The 25,977-nt window shown below is 37.5% G+C and overlaps 1 protein-coding gene across 1 annotated transcript in view; it reads right to left on the bottom strand.

Moving 5' to 3' along the window:
- Nucleotides 1–22,180: 22,180 nt before the first annotated feature.
- LOC113880971 (myosin-IIIb-like) overlaps nt 22,181–25,977 on the bottom strand; it is a 225,596-nt gene continuing 221,799 nt past the window's right edge. Inside the window, exons 15-17 of the mRNA XM_027523683.1 lie at nt 25,858–25,964; nt 25,437–25,483; nt 22,181–24,634 (exon numbers count right to left, since the gene is read on the bottom strand). Of these exons, the coding sequence (XP_027379484.1) occupies nt 24,496–24,634; nt 25,437–25,483; nt 25,858–25,964 (293 nt within the window). The 3' untranslated portion in view covers nt 22,181–24,495. The remainder of the gene's footprint in view (nt 24,635–25,436; nt 25,484–25,857; nt 25,965–25,977) is intronic.

Here is a 25,977-nt window from a genome sequence, read left to right on the forward strand (position 1 = left end):
GTTGTATGGTGTGGCCAAAAAAAAAAAAAAAATGGTATCCTGTTTCATAAGTTTGTCTTCTGCAAGATTAGGTAGGCAGAGGTTTCAATTTATCTAAAAGCTTAGGAGTTCAGCAGAGGTGCACAAAGGTGTATCGGGTTGGGGAGCTGGAAAAGGAGGAGCTGGGGCCTTCCCTCTGTGTTTCATGGACTTTTGTGGCTTCACAAGAAGGAACAGCTCTTGACCTAAAATATTGTGCAAACTATTGGGTTATATTTTATCAGTCCTTCAGAGCCAGACCCTCCACACATAGTTTCCAAGGATATTTTACCCGCTGATAAGTGGTGACCCCACATATCTCAGACCATTCTCGCAGGTTGCATCCCTATCAGGGGGTAATGGGTAAGAACTGTCTTAAGGTTCTTAAGGTTCCAGTAAGTCCATGCTAATGTTTACTTCCATCAGCAGAGCTTGAGAGTACACATTTCCTATAGTATTCTGACACTGAGAACTTGAAGAAAAAAACTGCCATTCTGAAAGTAAAAATGGTACTTTTTTTGTAATCTCTGTTTTATTCCTAGAGCTTACCCACTTTCCTATAGGTATCAGTTTGTACCTATAGGTGCCAATTTCCTATAGGTATCTTCTTTGTAAACTCCCTGTGCATGGTTTTCTTCATTTCTTTTTTTGGGTGGTGTTTTTTGTTTTCTTAGTAGTTTATGGGAGCTTGCTGTGGATATTGAAAGCAAGACTACAACGTCTTAGTGCATCATAGTAGTAAAGACATATTTGTTGAATGAAAAATGTAAGAATATTAGCCTTTATCATATATGCAACAGATGTTATTTCTAGCTTGCACTGGAATTTTAATATTTAAAAATATTTTTGTTGACAATGATGCACAATATAAAATATTTACCATTTTAACCATTTTAAGAGTTTAATGGCATTAAATATATTCATATTGTTGTGCAACCATTACTACTATCCACCTCCAGAACTTTGTCATCTTCCCAACTGAAATTCTGCACCCATGAAACAATAACTCCCCATTCTACCAGTGCAGTGGAACTTACTGAATGGTGTCTTTATATGAACAGGCTTTAACTTTTTATGTAGTCAAACGCATTATTCTTTTTCCTTTAAGTTGCCTTAGATAATACATTTAGAAAGGTCCCCCCTTCCTAAAAACTATGGAAGCATTCATATGTATTTTCTCTTAGATTTTATAGTTTCTTTCTTTCTTTCCTTGCATTGAACTCTTTCTTTAATCTACCTAGAATTCTCCTTCAATAAAACACTAATGACTGCTGGAAGATAATTCTGCATGTGTCTCTTGTGTGGCTGCACGTCTTATGAGCTGAGGCACTGACTGCCTTTGTTCTGAATTATCTTTTCAAGGATGTTTGCATAGTGATCAGCCTGAGAAAACATGGACAGTGTTCCCTTAGGAGCAGAGGGTAGGTTAATAGGTTGTCCAATATGGTAAAGATAATGCCTCATTCAAGGCAGAGGTGAAGCAGGCTTATAACCCATTACAAAAAAATCGAGTTCCTTAAGTTTGGGGTTCCTCTCTGAATATACCCCACAATATGTACAAGTATCATCTGGTCCTCTTTGCTTGGCCCTGTGGGAACTGGGGGTCAGGGAAGCAGTGTAAGTGCTGATCTCTGGCTCCTGCTGTTGTACTTTGTCTCTGCCCCAGCACTCTGGGGGTCAGGGAAGCAGTGTAAGTGCTGATCTCTGGCTCCTGCTGTTGTACTTTGTCTCTGCCCCAGCACTCTTGTGTCTTTGGACAACATCCATGGAGCTATGTGAGGCTAACTTGTTAGTCTGCAAGTGAATACAAATGTGAGACTGTCCCAGTTCTCGACAAAGAACGTTCTTTTCAATTTTTTCCAAAAGTTTAATTTTTCCAGCACTATTAATTGAATCATTTACCTAGTAATTTGAAATTTCAGCTTTATCCTTAAGAAATACATAATATTGGCTCAAATGGTAAAGAATCTGCCTGCAATGCAGGAGACCTGGGTTTGATCCCTGGGTCGGAAATATCCCTTGGAGAAGGAAATGGCACCCCACTCCAGTATTCTTGCCTAGATAACTGCACGGACAGAGGAGCCTGTCAGGCTATGGTCCATGGGGTTGCAGAGTCAGACATGACTGAGTGATTAACACTTTCACACTTTATATACACCTGTGTTTATTTCATGTTTTACTTGCCTATTTCATTTTTAAAAATTTTGTGTAATCGGGTACCAGTAAAATTCTATTATTTTTTGGAAATTTGATAGCATACTTTAATATCTTTTTTCTTCTGTATTTTCCTTTTCCTTGTTTTCTTCTTTTTTCCCTCCCTGTCACCTTCAGTATATTTTTTTTTTTTTTAGCTTTTGTATGAAATGAATAGTATCTATTTTGTGTACTGTTCTGTCTGGCACAGAGCAAATATTTAATACATATCTTTTGAATGCTACTAATGAAACAGAACTATTTTGTCAAGTATTCCATCCCTTTTGAGTGTTTGTAATTATATTAATATAGCAATTAAACTAGAAATAATTTAATTTTGCATGAACTTCTAATTTGTTAACTAATTTGATACACTAGTGCTTTATTAAAATTAAAAAAAATTTTTTTTAAATTTTGTATTGGAGTATAACGAGTTAAAACAATGTTGTAAACTAGTCCTTTAAATGTTTAGAGTTTAACTGTTACTGATTATACAATTTAGGAAAAAAAAAATTACCTTCTTAGAAAATGCTTAATATAAACAGAATTCTTGCACTATTTTTTAAAAATTTCACAGTTTCCTGGATATTTGCAGGATTCTGAAATTAATGATGTTTCCTGACAACTCTAAGGAAGTTTATAAGTAAATATTTATTTATTACCTTTAAATGGACTTTATTATTTCATCATGTCTAGCTTTTCATTAGAATAAAATTTTGCTTTTGTTTTTGCTAGGAATGTTACAGTTACCTATCTCAGGAGATTGCTTAGAAAGAAAAATGATGTCATAGAGAGCATTTATTTATGGGAGAGCATTAAAGAAGCAGCATAAATATATGGACTTTGTCTATGACAAGAACTGCTACTTGGGTGTCATGGAGATTATTCCTAGGGTTGCTCCCTTTGCCATGGGTTTCTCTGCTGGTCACTGCTTGGGCCATAGCCACTGCCAGTGACCTCCCTGGCAACTGTGGCAGTGAGCTGGGCTGCCACGGCAGTGAGAGGCAGAGACCACGGCCAAGGCAGCATCCTCTGGATGCTTCCCTTGATGACAGACAGGGATCCTAACTCTGTTAACCGGAAGACATTTAAAATGGTAACTAGTCCCAGATTCTGCATTGTTCACTAATCCTATATCCCCTGTTGATTTGATATTATTCAAAGAAAAATACGGAGAAGGCAATGGCATCCCACTCTAGTACTCTTGCTTGGAAAATCCCATGGATGGAGGAGCCTGGTAGGCTGCAGTCCATGGGGTCGCTGAGTCGGACATGACTGAGCGACTTCACTTTCACCTTTCACTTTCATGCATTGGAGAAGGAAATGGCAGCCCACTCCGGTGTTCTTGCCTGGAGAATCCCAGGGACGGGGGAGCCTGGTGGGCTGCCGTCTATGGGGTCGCACAGAGTCGGACACGACTGAAGCGACTTAGCAGCAGCAGCAGCAGCAAAGAAAAATAGAAGTATAATACTCTCTAGAGAAACAGAGGAATTCTCCAGCACATCTAAAATCCATGAATTTCCTCATTCTTGTATTCACGAGGAACATTTCTACATTCTGGAATATCTAGTGAATTGGTATCAGTATTTAAATTGATTTTGATACTTATAAGTGGCTTATAAGACAGAAATAAAGGTATTGAAATTTTTGAAGTAGGGACTGTAATTAAATAATAGAATCTACCCTCCAGTTATGAGATCAACCTGATTTTCAGATGCAGTGTTAATGCTTCTGTTTCTGTAAAGTAAAGCTCCATTTGGGTGTCTCAGCAGTAAGGAACCCACCTGCAATGCAGAAGACATGTGTTTGGTCCCTGGGTTGGGAAGGTCCCTGGAGGAGGGCATGGCGACCCACTCCGGTATTTTCGCCTGGAGAATCCCATGGACAGAGGAGCCTGGAGAGCTACAGTCCATGGGGTCACAAAGAGTTGGCCACCACTGAAGTAACTGAGCATGCATGCACAAAGTTCCATTTAAAATTGTTTTGCCTATTTGTTTACTCTCAATAATTTAGAAAAACACTCTGTGATATATAAGGACAATGCATATAATTTCTGTATGATCATAGTTTAGTGAGGACCTTATGATGTCCATGTGAAACCAGTGATTAGAAAACAAAATAACAGAATGAAAAGCCAGAGGCTTTGCTAAGGCTTGCTAGGAAAAACATGTAATTGCTTCTCCCTCTCTTCCTTAGTGGTTTCTCATTGAAAGTTGAAGCCAAGTTTGTTCTCCCCCACATTTAATTGTCAAACTCATCTGCATCATTTAGATATGTATATATTTTTTTTAGTTGGTGGAGGTCTTTATGTTTATAGCATTTCTCTCCCTCTTTATACAGTGAAGAAGTTATGGGGTTATACCAACTCTAAAAGTGCAGGAATCTTTTCTGCCTTGTTTACCTCAGGGTCTCCAGCTCATAGTAGGTGCTCATTAAAAATGTATTGCTTGAATGGTGATCTGGTGTTACAGACTAGAGACAGTACCTCTAAGGAAGAACTGTAATTTACCTAGGGCATTTCACAAAGCATGATAATTGGGGAATTAGAAATGGTATTCTGTTAATTTGGGTGACTAGCTGGATAAGTGAACTTATCCAAGATGACGGAACTAACTTATTCCAGGTAGAATTATTCATTGTACCTTTCTCCATCACTTACCCCTTGCTAACTGTTTAGAAGCCACACATGATTATTAGTCACGAAAAGAGGCAAATAGGAAACTAAGTAAAAGAGATTTACTAAAATACAATGAATGTTGCATACGGTTTTAGACATCTAAAAATGTGTATCTCATTTCTGCCAATTTAATAAGAATTTATATTTTATTGTTGCAATTTATTTGACATAAACACTCTAGGATTCTGATAAGCCAGTGGACAAAATAAAGCTTTGTCAAATGAAAGTGACTGTTGCTCATCCAGGAATCAGGGAAATTTGCAAAAAGAGTGTGTTTACGGCCAATCAGGGGAGACGCTTTGTAAATAAACTCTCCCATAATCGAGAGTTGCCATTTAGTGGGGAAGACTGCCAATTTTACAAAATATTTTAGGCACAAAAGAAAATCTCTTAGGTCCTGTCCTGAAAATGACATGAACATTGTTCCCGTTCCTAAGGTCTGGAGCTGGGCTCTCTTATTTACAAGACGTGATTAGGAGGAGTCCATGCCGTTTTAGACTAATGACGTAAGTTGGAGGATATTCATTATGACAAAGTATTTACTGCTTATGAGCACTAATTTCTAATAAATGTTTAGTTTGCTTCTTTTTGTAATGCTGTGGATAGTTGCCTTAAGTGTTATTTGTGAATGAGCATTAAACACAATAACCAGGCAGCTCTTTTTTAAAGACCCAAATTAAAATCCCAGATAAAGACACAATCCTAGATAGATACTGATATAAAATACATTTTGCTGGTAGGTAGTCATCTAATTTGGCAGAGAGGAATTTGTTTCTGAACAAATTCCTTAAAAGATACAATGACAATAAGCTAGTTGATTAGATTTTTCCCCTTTAACTTTTCATTTACTACTTGGCAAAGACAATTTGGGACAGATTTCTTTATTTTCTCCTCTGGCCTAAAACAAAAAACCCCCACTTTCCAAACTGTTACCACCAAAGAGTTTATTAAATGGCTGAAAAAGACAGCTGGTCCCACCATCTGTTAAAATTTTTCAGGGGCCAAATAAAACAGGTTACACCTTTAGCCATGCCAAGTCTTGCAATACCCCCTTCCTCTCACAGCCTGGGGAGGGCTAATCTGAATTTCACGCTCTGATTTTGCTATTGCTAATGCTTGAGCTGCTTATGTGAGCTTCTTGTTGCTTCTGTTACTTCTCTTTCTTAGTTACAAAGCTATTCTCACATTTCAACGAAGCTTATTTGCCACCATTACCTTACACCTAGAGCTTCTATAGTTATACCCAACAACTAGAAGAGAATGCATAGACACCTAATTTCTGACTTTTCAAGCAAAAGGGGAGAGCCAAAAGTATGTTTCTGTTGTTTTGCAACCATTTTTCTATAAATGCTAATGGAGGTAATTCAGATTTTGGAACAAAGGCTTAGCTCACCACACATTGCAGGTGTGAGAGGGTTGAAACAAAAGAGATGCTAACCCTAATGGTATTTCTTGTCATTAACAATTCTTTGATGTTCACACTGGAGCCTCCCTTTTATCTTTTAGTTTTTCAGCCATCTTTGTTAACACGCAGCTCAACTGAATCTTTTTTTTTCCACCTCCCCCGGCCTTTAAAGACATCTGCAAAATGTTTATGCTAAGTTAGTTTCCACTGCATCTTTTAGTACCAAGGCAAAGTACGATGAGATAAAGCTTGTGAGGTTATTATTAAAACATCAGTAAGTTTCTATCATTAAGCTGAAGGGGAAGATCAATAAAAAGGGAGCACTTAATGTTACTTTAATAAGGATGAGTTTCCTGTAACAGGACTTGGGATTAACTTTAGTATTATAGAAGTTGGCTTTACAATAAGGACATTGCTGTGATGAGAAGAGTTTAATTTGCCTTTACCCAATTAAGCACTTTGCAAATACTCTGGATGTACTTGATCTATTATTTCCTGTTTTATCGAAAGCGTTCCTGATAGAGCATATTTTAGGATTATTTGACTATAGCTTTTCCTTCCTTCAAGATCAGTCCCTGGCAGACTGCCAGACTGTCTAAGGCCGGTTTCCCTCCGTCTGTCCTTCTGTCCATTTAGGATTGGAGGAGGGAGGAGGTGCAATGATAGAGAGTAGAAATGCAGCTCTAAGAAAAGTTTAACTTGCTTTGATGACAGCAAAAAAGTAGGGAACAGTCAACATTACATAATATACCCGTAATATATCATCCTAAGCTATTCAGAGGCGGGATCTGCAGCTACCCAGTGGGTGCAAAGTAGAATCATATGTTTCACACCAAAATTGTTTGGCTGACCTTACTATTCGTTAGTACATTTTGCATTGTTTTGAATAAAGCAGTAATGTTTATTAATTGTGTCTTAATTAACTAAAATAGCTTTTCTTTTAATTGCTGGACGAGACAAAACGTTTAACTAGTTAACTGTTCAACCAGTATAAGTGCTGATCTCTCTGGACAGTTTATTTGTTTTCACCCGAGGACTCATTTTTGGCAGATACTAATTTGGAGCTAGGTTAATACTACTGTTCACAACTATAATAAATGTGGCAGCTCCCTCAGCCTTTTATATATAGTTCAGCCCCAAATGTCAAATGCTAGGGAGCAGATAATAAGAAAAGATAAAATACAAATTAATGTTAACAATGTATCTATTTTATGATTTTCCTCTCATATTATTTAATAATTCTTAGCATTTATATGATGCTTTTCATCTTCAAAGCACTTTACAAATGTTAGCTAATTAACCACGAGGTAATGAGGCCTGGATAATAATGCTGCAGTACATTTTCTCTAGCTCAGACTATAAAGTAGAAATGGAGACGTATGTATTCATACATTAAAAAAACTAACAATAGGTGGTCTTAGAGATTTTTCTGAGTTCGAGACTCAGCCAGTTTATCTTCTATGTACAACTTATGTCTCTCTTTAAAATATCTTGGGCAACTCAGATGCTCATGAATTGTATTTCCCATCTGGCAGATGGTTGGCAAACTTGCTTTCATCTTAGCCTTGTCTGTTCTTATTCCTTGTTATTTTCACCTGGAGCTCTCTCCTCTTATCCAATAACAGAGAAAAGTCCAAAGGGAAGGACATTCACTATTAAGAATTAGGGACAAACAATCATCTGTTCTTCCCCCAATTTTCTGTGTTCTTTTCCATATGTTTCCCATGTAGTTTTCAGCTTGTGGACTACACACTGAAACATTTGTGTTATTTTATACTTTAGTATAAGGCGCTAGTACAGGTATATTTCATTACTTTAGAATGGATGTATATTTGTGCTATGGACAGTCTGACTTTGTATAAGGCCTAAATTATATAGCTTTTCAAATGGTAATCATACTTTATTCAATATAAAGTACTACTCTCTAATATAAAATGGACTCCAGTAAGGAAAACTGTTCCCAATAAAAGCACTGTAGTTCATAGCTGACTTCCATTAAAAACTAATAAACACACAGTTTTATGAGAATGGAGAATGAATGAATTACTGCACTCAGGCTCTGAGGACAGGTCTTATTTTCCTGAATCTTTAATATGGAAAAGCCACTAAAGCAAATAAGACTCTTCTTATTCATGAATAAGATCTTGAGAATTCAGAGGGAATTTTATTGTGAACCACATAAAGTCTTATATATTCTAAGTCAGGGAAATTTAATTTAGCAAGCAGTTATCCTATTTGTTAAAGGTTTTCCACTCTTTTTCCTATGAATTACGGTATGGAGTTATGTCTACAGAGCCCAAACCCAAGACTGATAAATTGAGGTTTCAATCTGGGAACTCTGTCCTCCTGAGACTTGGGGAACATGCTGATACTACTGGAAAAAGCCAAATAATGATGGGTGTGTCACAGACCACAATTGTCCGAAGGACAACTGAATTTTTTCACTTTTCAGTCTATTTCTGAAGTCCTGAAATCCAGTATCAGCCTGTCTGCCTTCACAGTAATAATAGATCACCAAAGAGAAGAATCAATTGCTAAGATTCATTGAATCTGGTTCTATAAATGTCTTAGTGATATGGCCTCTTGACCAAACTAGCACTAGCTGACACAGTACACATAAAATGTACCATTATTGTAGGATTGGTTTCCCCAAAAACAAATGAATTATACATTTAACTTGCCATCACATAATGTGATCAACTGGAGCTTTCAATATGATGGTCATGGGGAAGTGTTTCTATTATGAATCATGACCTTGTCCCCAGCCTTTTATTCCTAAGGATACCCGTAGTGTGGTGTGTTATTTTGATGACTCCAGTCTTCAGATAGGGGTGGGGGAGAGGTCAGGTAGGACAAGAAGTGAAATCAAGACTAGTTTTTCACATCAGTGACAAAACCTACCCCCTTGTCTACTTGCTAGGGGAAAGGAGTGAACCCCAGTGAAAACAAGAACTGAACCAAGTTTTTTTATACTATTTCAATTAAATCTATCAAACATTTCCTTGCTGACTGATTTTGCTTCTGTTGAGAGGATCATCACCACATATAACAAGAAACTAACCTGATCCAAAATGCATAGGCTTGTCTGCAGTAGTTATTAAGTGTATACTGACAGAAATACCCTGTGGAGGCCTTGTAGAACTTCAAAACTCTTACAGTATTTAATAAGAATTATTTCTTGTTATATCTAGCTTGTAAGTATAAATAATGGGGAAAAGATGTGAATTTGCTAATAATTTTTTAAAGGTGCTAAGTCACCCAAACATATTAAATATAAACAGAATAAAGATGTTAGAATAGTAGTCAGTAACTGGAGAGACCTAGTGTACTGAATAGGTGCTTCAGTGGTTTGATGGTTGTTGATTGGCAGGATCCAAATCTGGAAGTGAATGTAGGATGCTGGATTTCAGGACATAAAGTCTTGGGATTTCATGCTGGTTCAGGAAAAGCCAAGGAAGCTACTGATTGAGGGTCCTTGGAAACCCAGGCATAGGCCCATGGAGGAGCCCAATGCCCTCACTGGACAGATGAAAAAACTACAGTTTTAAAGAGATTCTGTCCCAGCTCCTACCCTCTTTGTCCTCTTTGACCATGTTTTCTCCCCTCTTTTCTGAAGGGTGCTTGGTGAGCTGCTAAGCACCCCATAGTGCCTTCCTCCTTCCACAGTCAATGATCAGTTAGTTATCTATTTTATCAACAGTGTTTTTTAGCTTAGGTTCTAGCAGTCAGAACTACTGCCTATGGCTGCCTTTGCATAACACACCCCAGACTTTTTACTGCCTGTCAGTCTCCAAAAAGTTTGTTTTTCTTGGTTCCTTGCTTTAGTACCAGCTCTCAGAAGTTAGCACATCTGAGAAACTAATCACAACAGAAATGTAGATTGTGACAAGAGAGTTTAATGCACCCTTCTTTTGGATAAAAGATGGCTTAGGTGGTCTTCAAACAGAAGGCTCACCATCATCTTTCCCATTGTTTTGTTAATTTTCACCAAGAAATCCAGGATATCTCTGCAAATTCCTGCTGAGGCTATTCCACACTGCCTCCAGACATTCAGTAATTTCATATTTCATAAGTTAATAGCTGTCTGAAGCTTCAAGTTTTTTTCAAATACTGCCCCATTGGACTGTGCTGAACATTTCCACACCTCAGTTTCCTGTAAAAATGCTACTAATGATGATGATAACATCTATCTAACAGATTACTGTGAAGATTAAATGGAGCATTAGGGGGTAAAGCCCAAGATTTGGCATATAATGGGTACTCAATACATGCCAGTTCAATTATTCTCAGATAAAGATTAAATGAAAGCATCGGGATATTATATATTAAACTGCATTTTGGCTATCTGTCCCAGGTGGATCGTCATTTAACTACCAATGTACCTTAAAGGACAGTGAAATGCAGGCTGCATGGCTCCTGGAAAGAACTTGCTTATAGGACTCTGATACATCTGGATTGCCTATTGCTCCTTCCTCCTAGCTCTCTGACCAGGGTCAGGTAACCTTTCTGAGCTTTCGGTTTATACTTTTCACCTACTTAACATAGCTGGTGTGAAGATTTGATAGGAGAACGCCAGTGAAATTGTGTTAAATAAATGCACTAAATATTTAAATTTCAAAAATGGCTTTAGATGTCCTCGATTATATCTGTAAATATCTGTGAAGTTGTTGCCAGGCACTAGGTCTGGTATCAACATCTTATACATTTGGAGAGTTAGAGAAATATTTTTGGAAAGAAGAACATCTCTTTTCTAAGAGATATCTGTTCCGTGTACAAGTGAGGCAGATCTTAGACAGTATGACATAACCAGGAAGCCTGACAGTTTGGTACAAAGAGCCTAGAACACAGAATAAATTGACTTAGATTCTTTCCTCTACTCTGTCACTGCCTCCCTGTGTGACCCCAGGGTAAGTCCCTGGACCTCTGCTCTGTCATCTGTGAAAAGAGTAGATTGGCCTAGAGATTTTCTAAGTCTTAATAACTATCCCAAAATAGAACCTTTGTGCGTACAGGGCAGTGACATGTCATTTTTATGTCCCGAAGTCTAGCAAGTGACATTCAACTATCCGGTGACGTCAAGGAAGGTTAATTTGTAGAAATATTTTCTTGGCAAATCAAACCTCTTTTGTTGTTTTATTTTGTTCCCTTCCTTTTGTTTTGAACTGTATGTGGCTCAGTACATCTACAAGAGTGTGTGAATGAAGAAAACATTCTGTGTGACTCAAAAGACTAGCATTCTTTGCTGGCTGGTTTGGAGAACAGTAAACAGTAGAGGTTTACGTAAGTGGGAAACATTATGCAACTAAATAAATAAACACAGGCTCTCCCCAGGTTGTCACTGGTTCATGTAATGTCGTGTGTAAATGCACAAAATCCTTCTCTACCTTAACATAAGTTTATTACAATGAAAGCCTGATTTGACTGGGCACTTCAATAAAAATAGCCAAACTGGTGTTTACGCATAGCTGGGTCAGTCTTTCAACCAATTAGCCTGATCAATAACTAGTCTGACTTTATTGAGAGGTCCTCAATGGATCAAATGATTTAAACCACTGGGTCTTATTAGACACAGTACTGTGAGCAAGTCATGGATACAAATAAGAAAATATTTAAGAGGAAATATCTCAACATCCCTTTAAAATTTCTACTTCACACAAGGAAACCCTCCTGTGCTGTTGGTGGGAATGTAAACTGATACAACCACTATGGAGAACAGTCAGGAGGTTCCTTATAAAACTAAAAACATAGCTACTATATGACCCTGCAGTCCCACTCCTGGGCATATATCCAGAGAAAAACATGATCTGAAAGGATATATGCACCCCAGTATTCATTGCAGCACTATTTACAATAGCCAAGACATGGAAGCAACCTAAATGTCCACCGACAGAGGAATGGATAAGGAAAATGTGGCACATATATACAATGGAATATTTCTGCTGAGTGACTTCAGTCGTGTCCGACTCTATGCGAACCCATAGATGGCAGCCCATCAGGCTCTGCCTTCCCTGGGATTCTCCAGGCAAGAACACTGGAGTGGGTTGCCATTTCCTTCTCCAATGCATGAAAGTGAAAAGTGAAAGGGAAGTCGCTCAGTCGTGTCCGACTCTTAGCGACCCCATGGACTGCAGCCTACCAGGCTTCTCCGTCCATGGGGTTTTCCAGGCAAGAGTACTGGAGTGGGGTGCCATTGCCTTCTCCGAATGGAATATTACTCAGCCATTGAAAATAATGAAATAATGCTATTTGCAGCAACATGGATGGACTTAGAGAGTGTCATACTGAGTGAAGTAAGTCAGACAGGGAAGGAAAAATATGATATGACATCACTTATATGGAATCTAAAAAGAAATGATACAAGTGAACTTACTTACAAAACAGAAAGAGACTCCCAGACTTAGAAAACCAACTTATTGTTGCTGGGGGAAAGGAATAGTTAGGGAGTCTGGAAACGTCATGTACATATTGCTATATTAAAAATGGATAACCAACAAGGACGTATTGTATAGCACATGAAACTCTACTCAATGTTATGTGCCAGGCTGGATGGAAGGGAGTTTTGGGGGGAAATGGATACATTTATATGCACGGCTGAGTCCCTTTGCTGTTCACCTGAAACTACCACAACATTGTCAATCAGCTATACCTCAATACAAAATAAAACATTTAAAGTCTGAAAAAAAAGCTTCTACTTCACACAAATTTGACTTAGGATGAAGACTATCATAATTCAATAATAGCTACATAGAAAAGGGGTCCCATATGTAAATAAAAAATAAATCCCCCAAAATTTATTTTAGGAAATTGTCTCTGAACTTTGAAAAAGATTTTATATATATATATATATATATATATATACATATATATATATACACACACACATATACATATATACACATGCACACATATATATACATATATATATACACACACACATATATATACATACACACATATGTGTATGTATATATATATGATATAATAATCTCTTCCTCTTGAAGGTTATGTTACTTGTTATCAGGGAACTGGCATTAAATAACTTATGAAATCCCATAAAGCAACATTAACAGTATGAAAAACCAACACTCACAGCCCTGAACAAACCACTTTTCAATGACTGCTTTGATGTCTAGGGCAGTCTAGTTATTACAATGATTTTTCACTTTTGAACCTCACCTATTTCATTAATAAAAAACTAAATCTCTCCCATTTTCACTCTAAATCTCAATTCTACTCCTTCTCTGCAGTCTCTGATTGCTTCCATCCTAAAAATCTGGATAATCCTACAATCTTCTTGAATTAACTTTCTATCCTTTTCCTTCTTTTTCCTACTAAGCTTCTGGAGAAGTGGTCAGCTGCCACAGGAAACTAAAGTGACTGTCCCAGACATCCAGTTAATAAATTACAGAGCAGTTCCAGACCTTAACCTGTTTCTTCTGCATGGGGTCATCTTTAATTTATCCCTCCCTATCCCTTCCTTCCCTATCCCCTACCACTCAACACATAAATGACGTTTTTGCAGGAGGTATTGGTTTCATACCCTTTCTACTCTCCTTCCATACTCTCACTCAGGTGCATGCTCGTGTGCTAAGTCGCTTCAGTTGTGTCTGACTCTGTGCAACCCTATAGACTGTAGCTCTCCAGGCTCCTCTGTCCGTGGGATTCTCCAGGCAAGAATACTAGAGTGGGGTGCTATGCCCTTCTCCAAGGGATCTTCCAGATCCAGGGATCCAATACATGTTTCTTACATCTCCTGCATTGACAGGCGGGTTCTTTACCACTGACACCGCCTAGGCCTTTGCTGCCTTTTGCTGAACTAACACGTAAGACTTCCAGCTGATCTTGCTGCTCACTTCTCCCCTTTACACTACTGCCAACAAGCCTTTGCCAAATCCCAGCTCTGTTTATGGCATTTCTCTGAACAAAGTCTCCAGTGGTTTCTTTTTGCCAGTAGAGTACAGACTCCCTAGCACAACATTCAAAGTTCTCTATAATCAATGTCTCTAGTTTTACCTATTATATATGTTCTATGCACTAATCAAACCAGAAAATAACCTGAATTTTCCTGCTGCTTCACTATTCAAGATTCAGGATGAATACTGATACCTTCATGAAACATTCCTTTAGGTTCTATCCTCTAATATTACTACTCTGCCATTTCCTAATAAATATTTATCCATGTGTCACATTTTCCTTTCTATATTGTAAGCTCCTAGATCAGCTCAATAATAGTGTCTTGAAACAGTAATATCTGGAGGTTTATTTTTTATTTTTATATAAAATCATTTATTTTTAATAATAGTTCAAATTCATTGAACTGTACACTTTAAAAGCGTGAATTATATGGTATGTGAAACTTATCTCAATAAAGCTGTCATAAAAATGGAAGTTCAAATACTAATATTTGTAAATAATTTAAAATCATTTACATAATTTTAAGCAGAGCACTGGGTTTCCCTATTGCTCAGATAGTAAAGAATCTGCTTGCAATGCAGGAGACCTGGATTCAATCCCTGGGTCAGGAAGATCCCCTGGAGAAGGGAATGGCAACCCAGTCCAGTATTCCAGCCTGGAGAATTCCATGGACAGAGGAGCCTGGTGGGCTATGGTCCATGGGGTTGCAAAGTGTCAGACACTCTTGAGTGACTAACACTTAAGTAGGAAAAGTTACAACAAAGCAAATAAAGCATTCACACATTTGTTCTATTTCTTGAGATCTCATTTGAAGTGAAGTGAAGTGAAGTGAAAGTCTCTCAGTCGTGTCCAACTGTCTTCAACCCCATGGACTCATCCACGGAATTCTCCAGGCCAGAATACTGGAGTGGGTAGCCTTTTCCTTCTCCAGGGGATCTTCCCAACCCAGGGATCGAACCCAGGTCTCCTGCATTGCAGGTGGATTCTTTACCAGCTGAGCCACAAGGGAAGCCCGAGATCTCATTTAAATGGCAGTAAAGAAGAACTGAAAAGAATAAATGCAAATTTGTCATGGGAATAAACTCAAAGACGGAATTGTCAAGGGAAATGATTTTAACATATTTCTGGAAGATGAAAAGTGGAAAAAGAAAGTATCTGCTTCCAGTCATTAAGAAATAGGTAATTCAAACTGCCTTTCTTTGAGGTCAAATAGTAAATTAAGAAAAAAAATTTAAAAATACCTAACTAAAGGCACTGGAAAGCTAGCAAGAGAGTAAAGAAATACTGAACCAAGGTCTAGGAGAAGACAGCAATTCTAAGAGGATAGCTCAGCACTGGGGGTAACTTTTCTTCTGGGAGACATTTGCCAATTCCAGAACAGACAACTAAGAAGAAGAGGCTGTTAGGTTGAGCAGTGTGGGGCCAATGGGACAAAAGTTGGACTCTTAAACATCTAACCTCCAACACATGCACACATACTCTGACTTGGATTGCAAAGAGCTCCCCTCTAGCAGATAGGGAACCAGATGCAGCTGCTCTCACAGGGACTGCAGGTCCATTTCCAACCATCCCAGACTCTGAAGTTGGATTAAAGTTGTCCTGATTTATTCATGCCCCAGCAAATATTACTGCCTTATGGAGGAAGAGAATACTATTCTGAGCCTTCAATTACCTTTACAAACAACTTTGTACATATAATTTCCATCATGAAATAAATAATAACTAAGACAGGAAGAAAATATGAATGAGAACCATATCTAGTAAAACTGTTGGAAACCAAAGAGAGGGGAAACCATAAAAGCAGCCATGGAAAAAGACAGATTACCTTCAAAAGAACAATTTGGCTAAAGCTGACCTTTCAACAGATACAATGAGAACCAGAAGATAAAGTGTTGTCTTTAAAGTTCTAAGAGAGAAAAAAAAATAAAGTTCTACGAGAAAATAACTACCAATATAGCATTATACACTAATCAAAAATATCCTTCAAGAACTAAGGTCAAATAACGATATTTTCAGTTGAACAAAACCTTATAGCAGCAGACTCACACTAAAGGAAACTCTAGGCAGAAGGAATCAGATTCTAGAACAGAAGGTCAGAGATGTGGGAAAAAATGAACAGAAATGAAAACAATAATAATGTCTTGTGGGATATAAAATACGTGTTAAATTAAGATACCTCATAACAGTGGGAATATAGTCAAGGAATATGATCAAAAGATAGATAGATACTGTGAATAGTGTTTTAAGGTCCTTGGATTCTTGCATTATCTAAGAAGAGGGTATAAGTAGCCTAAGTAATATTAGATTTTGATAAGTCAAGGGTACACACTGTAATTTCTTGGGTAACTGTAAGAGAACGATAAAAGTGTGTGTGTATATGCCTAATAACATAGCCTCAGAATGTAAAAAGAAAAAAATTGACAAAAATAAAAAGGAATAGGCAAATTCACAATCACAGAGGGAGATTGTAACATATTTCTCTTAACAACTAACAACTAACAGAAGCAGTCAAAAAATCAGTAAGAGTGGGAAGATGACAACTGTCAAACTTGAACTGCTGCTGCTGCTGCTGCTAAGTCACTTCAGTCATGTCCGACTCTGTGACCCCATAGACGGCAGCCACCAGGCTCCCCCATCCCTGGGATTCTCCAGGCAAGAACACTGGAGTGGGTTGCCATTTTCTTCTCCAATGCAGGAAAGTGAAAAGTGAAAGTGAAGTCGCTCAGTCGTGTCCGACTCTTAGGGACCCCATGGACTACAGCCCACCAGACTCCTCCTTCCATGGGATTTTCCAGGCAAGAGTACTGGAGTGGGGTGCCATTGCCTTCTCCGAAATTTGAACTACTGTGTATAAATTAAAGGCTGTAGAACACACCTAATTTTAAAGTATATATGGACTATTTATAAAAGTTTTATTCCAAAAATCATATGCTAAGCCATGGGCAGGAGGAGAAGGGGATGACAGAGGATGATGGTTGGATGGCATCACCGACTCAATGGACATGGGTTTGGGTAGACTCTGGGAGTTGGTGATAGATAGGGAGGCCTGGCGTGCTGTGGTTCGTGGGGTCACAAAGAGTTGGACACGACTGAGTGACTGAACTGAAAGTCTCAACAAATCATAGTAAATTAATTCTTTGGCCATAACACAATTAAGCTAGGTTCAAAAACAAAAAGAAGAGAAAATGCCTGTATGTTTAGAAATTAATAAAATTCCAAAAATCTTATTTAAAAAAGATTATAAAAGGAATGAAAATGTTTTGAGCCCAACAGAAAAAAATGGGCTTCCTTGGTAGTTCAGCTGGTAAAGAATCTGCCTGCAATGCAGGAGACCCTGGTTCAATTCCTGGGACGGTAAAGAATCCAGTGCAATGTGGGAGACCTGGGTTTGATTCCTGGGTTGAATCCCTGGGTTGGGAAGATCCCAGAAGGGAATGGCTATCCACTCCAGTATTCTTGTCTGGACAATTCCATGGAAAGAGGAGCCTGGGAGGCTATAGTCCATGAGGTCGTAAAGAGCTGGACATGACTGAACAACTTTCACTTTCAATAATAAAAAATACTTGTATGTTGCTGCTAATTTTATACTTAGAGGGAAGTGATAGCTTAAATGAATATATTAGAAAGGAAGTCATAAAATTCTAAAAAGTTAGGAAAAATAACAGCAAATTATATCAAAGAAAAGATATAATAACTATAGCAGGAAAAGTTTGTAAAATAGAAATCAAATAGATACTAAAAAGGATGAACAAAATCAAAAGTTGTGTTCCTTAAAAGACTAATAAAATTGACAAACCTGAAAAGACTACTCAAGGAAAAAGAGAGAGAACACAAGTTACCACAAATGAAAAAGTAGACCTTTACTGTAGATTCTACAATATAAAAAATATCTTAAGATAGTTTTTGAACAATTCTAAACAAATCTGAAAAATGTAGAAGAAATGGACAAATTCCTTGAAAAAGGAAACCTACCAAAACTGACAGAGAAAGAAATAGAAAATATGAATAGTCATTTAATAAAGAAATTTATTCCATAATTAATATTTTCCCTTATAAAAAATTGTGGGCACAAACAGCTCCCTTAGTAAATTAAAAAAATTTTAAGAAGGGATTATTGTCATGCTTATACCAACTATTCCAAAGAAAGACAGATTGGATATTATGAGAATTAAAATTTTACATGCCAATTTTATCATGAGCAGAGCTATAAAAATTTTTTTAAAAAATGAACAAATCAAATGCAGCAATATGTAAAAGGATAATACAACCTGATAGAGTTGTATATAAGAATGCAGATTTATTCACATTAGAAAATCAGCATAACTCACTATTTATCAAAATAGAGGAGAAAATTCATAGGTAATTTAAATACACACAAAAACCAAGTATTTGATAAAATCAAACATCTCCTTATAAAGAAAAAACTCTCCTACATATAGAAGAGATAGCAATCATTTGGTAAAATACTGAAAGTTTTCCCTTTGAGATTGGGGAAAAAATAAGAGTCTTACTGTTAACCCTCCTAATTACTATTGTATTGGAAATCTTAGCCAGGTCAGTATGGCAGATTGATTATAAACATGATTCCATTTTCTGTCTCTCCGTGTACATGCCTTTTGTGACATATCTGACTTTGAAGCATATCTCCCATCAAGAGATAGATTCTATTTATCCACCTCAAATCTGGGCTAGCCTTGTATTTTGCTTTGGTTTAAAGAATGTGGTGGAATTGACAATGTGCCAGTCCTTAAGAGGCATCTCTCTCTTTTGGAGACAGACACTGCCACTGGGGATAACAGCAAACTGAAGGATGAGACCACAGTGAATAGAACTAAGTTAGCCCACCTGTCCCTGCTGTGGCTCTAGATATGTAAGGAACCCAGCCAACATCAGTAAAGCTGCTTAGCTGACCTGCAGCTAATTTCAGATGCACAAGTGGGCCCTGGCAAGAACAGCTCAAATAACAGAAACATTCAGCTAACCCATAGACTTGTGAGAAATATGTGGTTGATTTGGGGGTTTACGGTGCAGCAATAACTAATTGAAACAGGCAGTGAGTCAAGAAAAAACAAAGTATAAATATTGAAAAGGAAGAAAAAGTCTATAATTATTTGCAGAGGGTCTAACTGTATATGCAGAAAATCCAAAAATATCCATAGACTTGTGAGAAATATATGGTTGATTTGGGTGGTTTACAGTGCAGCAATAACTAATTGAAACAGGCAGTGAGTCAAGAAAAAACAAAGTACAAATATTGAAAAGGAAGAAAAAATCTATAGTATTTGCAGAGTGTCTAACTTTATATGTAGAAAATCCAAAAATATCTACAGATACATTATTGGAATTAATGAGTAAATTTGGCCATGTTGATAGATCTCAAGTGCAAAATATCAACTGCATTTCCATATAAGGACAATGTCTTAGTCTGTTCAGTCTGCTATGGCAGAATACCATAGACTGGGTAGCTTAAACAACAGAAATTTCTCTCTCACAGTTCTGGAGGCTAGGAAGTCCAAGATTAGGGTGCTGACAGATTTGGTGTCTGGTGAGAGCCTGCTTCCTGATTCATAGGCAGCTACCTTTTCACTGTATCCTTACATGCAGAAGAGGCAAGCAAGCTCTCTGGGATATGTTTTATAAGGGCATTAATTCCATTTATGAGGGCTCTGTTCTCATGAAAGTGAAAGTGAAGGTCGCTCAGCCATGTCCAACTCTTTGACCCCATGGACTATACAGTCCAGGGAATTCTCCAGGTCAGAATACTGGAGTGGATAGCCTATCCCTTCTCCAGAGGATTTTCCTGACCCAGGAATCAAACTGGGGTCTCCTGCTTTGCAGGCGGATTCTTTACCAGCTGAGCTACCAGGGAAGCCATGACCTAATCACTTCTTAAAGGTCATGCCATCAAATAAATTGGGGATTAAGGTTTCAGCATACAAATTTTGTGGGGACATAAACATTTAGTCCATAGCAATCAACTAATAGAAATTTTTAAATAAAAATTACATATGGTACAAATTACATATGGTACATAGGAATACAACTGACAAAATATGTATAAGATTTCTCACATAAAACTCTAAACCATTATTGAGAGAAGAAATAAATAAGTAGAAGGATATATCATGTTCATGGATTAAAAAATCCAATATTGTATACATGATAATTCCTTCTAAACTGACTTATAGACTCAAGATAATTCCAAAGAAATCCCAACAGGTTTTATTTCCTCTAGAAGTTGACTAATTCTACAATATACAAAGGGACCAAACTAATCACAGGTGTTTTGGAGAAGAAAAACAATGTTGGAAGATTTGCTCTGCTATATACTAAGACCTATTATCAAAGTATGGCATTTAAGGTAAGGATAACAGATAGATCAATGGAACAGAATAGAGTATCTAGAAACAGGCTCATGAACACTTGGTTTATGTAAATAGTAGTAATTTAGAACAGCAGGAAAAGGATAGCCTTTTCCTTAAATGGGGCTGAGACAACTATCTATTACAGAAAACCTGAAAATTGACCCTTACTTTCCACCATCCACAAAGTCAATTCTGTGTGGGTTGAAGATCTAAATGTGAGAGGCAAAGCAATTAATGCTTCCTGAAGATACTAAAGATATCTTTATGACCTTGTTAAGTAAAAGATTCTTAACAGGCTATAAAAGAGCACTAATCAAAAAGGAAAAGATTGATATGTTGTACTATGTTAAAGTGACAAACTTTTTTTCAATCAAAAGGCTTTTTAAGAAGAAGAAAGGGCAAGCCACCTAGTTGAGGAATTATTTGCAACACGTATAACTAACAATGTGTAATACATTCTTCAAATTAAAGGAAAAATAGTCAATGAATAAAAAACAGACACGTAGCAAAAGGAGATATCTAAAGTGGCCATTAAACACATATAAATATTCTCCATATCATTATTAGTCAGCAATGTGTGAGCTATAATCACAGTAAGACCCTACTATATACTTGTCAGAGTGCTCATATGAAGAAGACTGATCACAGCAAGAGCTGGTGAGAATGCAGAACAATGGGAGTTTTCTTATACTACCAGCATGGCTAAATTGGTACATCACTTAGGAAAAAAGTTAGGCATCATCTCCTGAAGTGAGGGTATGTGTACCTTAGGATCCTGTAATTCTAATCCTAGGTATATAGCCAGTAGAAAGGCATGCAAATATAAATAAGAGACATATACAATAATGCTGTGGTAGCAATTTGCAAAACAGACCCAGATTGGAAACAATTCATATTTGTCTATCAAAAGTAGAATGGCTAAATAAATTATGGCATAATTATATCCTGGAATACTATACAGTCATGAAAACGAATGAACTACATTTACATCCCATAACACAGATGAACTTCACAAATATAACATTGAATAAAAAGAACAAGGCCCTCTCAAATTACATACTATATGATTCCATTTATATACAGTTTCTCAAATCTATCTATAAAAGATAAAACCTAACTGTAGTGTTTAGGGATACTTGTAAATGGTAAAACTATGATGAAGATCAAAAAGTATTTACCATAATGTCATGAGAGTGCTTCTCTTTGGGGAGGGAGGTGGGGGTGGTAGTGATTAGGAAGGAGGCTTCTAGGGTGCTGACAGTGCTCTGTTCCTGACTGTAGGAGTGGTTACATAGATACTCGCTTTCTGATAACTTATTGAGCTAAGCCTTCTGATTTGTGCCTATTTCTGTATATGTACTATATTTAAAAATTAAGTTTAGAAAGGAGATGGAGGCATATCTGCAGATGAACCAAAATGGAGGAAGAAACAGTAGCTCAGAACATGAACACCAATGGTTTCCATGAAGTTTTAAAACTACTGTTCTACTATTCTTGGAATTATTTCTATTTTGTCTAAGGATCATTATTCTATCTGTTTTGATATTATCCTTCAGTCTTCTGGTTTTCTTCATGCCAGGCATTCTCACAGAGCTACTATCTGAAGTCAATGGCACAAAAAATAGGTATTTAATTATATAATTTAAAGTTTAAAAGGTAATCAACAACAATTTAAACACAAAATTGTAAGCACTGGAAGAAGAGAGGGGTGAAGAAATTGACATAAATGCACATCTTTCATAGAGGGGAGAGTAGATATTGTCTAAAATGACAAATCAACATCAAAGCAAATTATTCAGAGACATGATGGAAACCATTAAAAGAATTAGAAATAATTTTTAAAAATGACTGCTTCTGGGAGAGGGACTAAGTTTGGGGCATCGAGAAGAAGAATGCTCTGGACTGTTTGACTTTTGCTTTGGTTTTGCTATATGTACATTACCTTCATAAATCTAGTAAGACATCTATGAGATTCCAGTTTGCATCATTCTCATCTAAAGATTTAAGAATGCTCTTTGAGTTTGTGGCATTATAACTAGTCAAAGAGTAACATCTGTAGTCTGTCTTCTCTATGCAGTGACTGATAATGAGCAGCATTTCTAAAGTACTGTCAGGACCTGTGATATTACCGAAGCAGTTATTCTGTGTGACCAGATATTTTAGAGCTTCTGAATTATGATTTTATAATTACTTCTATTTCCTTTTAAACTTTATTTATGGATATATTTTAATTAGAAACAAGCCTGTGTATACAATTGTACACAGACAAGTGGGAGATTACGATCATTTATATTCAACAGTTTGAACAGCTAACATTATCAAATCAAAAGTAGATGAATCAATGATGAAAGTGAAATTGCCAAAACTACTCATATTAATAATAATGTTAAAATCTATATATTCTATATACTATATTTTAAACAATAAAATAAAATGCATTTGTGTTTCTGCTCTATTTGCATACCTTATGAACATACATTTAGGGTGAAGATCTGGAAAAAAGATCAAGACTCATTTTTTAAACAGTAAAGTTTAACTATTGAATAATTGGCTCTATTTCTTTTTCTTGTAACATTACAATTTCTGAGATCTTTAAATACCTCATTTCATCATTTGTGTTTGTAAAATGCTTATTAGAACTCTCCCCTTTAAAACTTTGGTAACAATTATTTTTTCTATTTCCTCAAGTATATTTTTGTCAAAACTTAGGTACTCCCATGTGTACTATCTGCCAAATATGTTTAAAGTAGAAAGAATATAAAGAACATCTTTTCTAGAGAAAGGGTCTTTTTGGATTTTCATATCACACAGCAGTCTCACATATTGTTTTGCACAGAGTAGTTACTCAAAAGAGTTTGTTGCATTGGATCACACTGAGTCATATATGGTATAATATGATTAAATAGGACTAGTCCAAGCTTCAGTGAAAAATCAGAGCTTATGGTATAAGAAAAGTGATCAATCCTATATCACATATAATTGAAAGTAACTTCAGATATGTTTGTGTAACTAAGTCTCTCCACTCACTCAAGGTGGGCATGTCCTCCCTGTGCTGGGCACTGTGCTAGACTCTGTGGCCACAAAGATGGACGAGACAAGATATTTCCTCTGCAGCTACTCATGGCCCCATGGAGACAGTCAACCAGGGAATGGACAGCTACAAAATGATGTGACACGAATTCTGATGAGTCCAAATTTTCTTTCCAGTTCATTCCTTTCTTTTTACCGTCAAGGTGATGAAGGTGTCTTAGTAAGGTGGAATAAAGAAGCAAAGCTTTATCAGAATAATAACTAGCAGCAGAGGGGTTCATTTGCCTTAAAGGAGGAACCTGAAAGGTTCAGGCTTCTTCCCCTAAGCATGAAACATTATCCTGGCCTCAGAGACCTTGAGTGTATCCTTCTGGGATGGGGGCACTCAGCAATGGAGCCCCAACACTGTGGTGAGGCGGGAAGGACAGAAAAGACCAGCAAAAGGAAAGAGGATGCAGTGCAGAGGTGAGGAGGAAAGGGACTCCTGGCTTTTCACAGGGGCAGATTCTGCATGGAACGATGTGGTAGGAAAAATAAAGAAATATCATCAGTGTCCTCAGGTGAGACTGTTACTCTCGTAGATGTTGGGGCATGAATTATGGGTATTGCTGTAGTGGAGGTGTGCTCATGTCCTACAGGGACTCAAGAGATAAGAAAAGGAGGGGTTGCCCAGCTCAGGCTACAGAGCAGATGTTACAGGGGGAGGGGAGAAGGTGATGGAGGTAGGAGAAAATGGTTTGGAATCTGAAAATTGTTCAGTAAGGCTCCAGCACAGACCACATCAAGATCAATCAAAGAAGTTGGTCCCATTGCACCTTTCTTATTAAATGACAGTCAGTGAATTACCATGATTGTTCTTACCCTCAACAGACTTGGGAGGCAGAAAGTATAGCTCAGTGCTGAGCAAAAGATGCCCCTTTTGAAGATGAAGAAAAAAAGAAAGGGTGGACTGAGCTGTCTTCCTCAGGGATAGAGTCCACAGGTGACAGAGATTTGTAATATTCATCTTCTCCATCAAGCACTTTGATTTGGCTGCAACAAAGGAAAGAGTTTCAGCAGAAAAAGAAAACAAATGCAGCAGTCATCAATGGGGCAGCTAAAATTGTGTGAGTACCTGGAACAGGGCTGGGCCCTCACACTGGGTGGTGGGGCAGAGCTTAGTGTAGCTCAGGGCCTCCCCGCATGGAAACTGGGGTCTGATTCACAAAGCCTTTCACATCTGGGTGACACACTAATAACGGGCCAGATTTAGTGGTGTCTGGAAGTTGTGATCATATTGCAGTTTGATTTTTGTGAATTAACTTGTCTGGTTCCCTCTAGATGAGAAAGTTCCCCTCCTGACCATCTTTAGCTCTCAAACTACTACCAATTACCTATCTCATTGCTATTCTCAATAGAGACGCTAACAGTCACATCAGCCACAAACTCTGTAGTGTCCCCTGGCTAATCATTGGGAGAAAATTTCCTCTGTGTACCTTTAAGGCTCAGGAGTAGAGGAATGTGGAGGAAGGAGTATTTGCACAACTGGGGTGCTCTGATTGTGGGAGAGTTTTATATAGCCCAATACATGTCTTGAATTATAAAGACAGTATAATTCCCTGGGATAATTATGAGAAACATTTACCTTTTGGTGGCAATTTCAGTCTTTTCAGACAGAATAGATTCAAGTTTTGTATACTTGCTACTGTGAAAAGTAGTTTCCAATGTCAATAATAGTGATGATATCCCCACTGCATATTTTTAGAAGCCTCTCTAGAAAGTTTTGCATTTTCTGAATATCACAAAGGACCCCGTCTGTTTACAGTTGCTTAGAACTAAGAAGACAGATATTTACCCAAGTTTTCTTGGCTTCCTCTTGCTCCCTTGATATTCTAGAGTTCCCTGTGGAGAGGGCCAAGAACACACAGTCAAAGCAAAGCAGCAAGTCGTTAATTTTTAATTCAAAGTGATTTTGTGTTGAATGCAAGCAGATGCTGATAATATCAGAAGTCACAGCATAATTTTTTTGATCAAAGGGCTCAAGTGAGCCTGATGAAGCATGCATCTTGCTCGTCTTTGATAAACCACATCAATTATTCACCGTGAAGGCAGACATCCTGACATGAAAGCAACAGATAAAGAGCCTAAGCACATGTTCAAGACGAGAGTATAAGAGAGTGGGGGTGGGGCTGGAGGGGCTGGAACAGGTATTAATAACAGAATTATTAACTGGAAACAAAGCCAGTGAAACCGCTTTATGGCCACTTTGAACTCACATTTAACTGGTTATAGTACATGGTGTCCTCAGGGCTACTCAACATTTTGGGCTCCTGACATCTTCGGCGAGGTGTTCGCTGCTTCTGTGCAAGACCATTTTCTGAATCTGCAACAGGATA

The sequence above is a fragment of the Bos indicus x Bos taurus genome, chromosome 2 (genome assembly GCF_003369695.1).
Source record: "Bos indicus x Bos taurus breed Angus x Brahman F1 hybrid chromosome 2, Bos_hybrid_MaternalHap_v2.0, whole genome shotgun sequence".
In the NCBI taxonomy this organism is placed as follows: domain Eukaryota; kingdom Metazoa; phylum Chordata; class Mammalia; order Artiodactyla; family Bovidae; genus Bos; species Bos indicus x Bos taurus.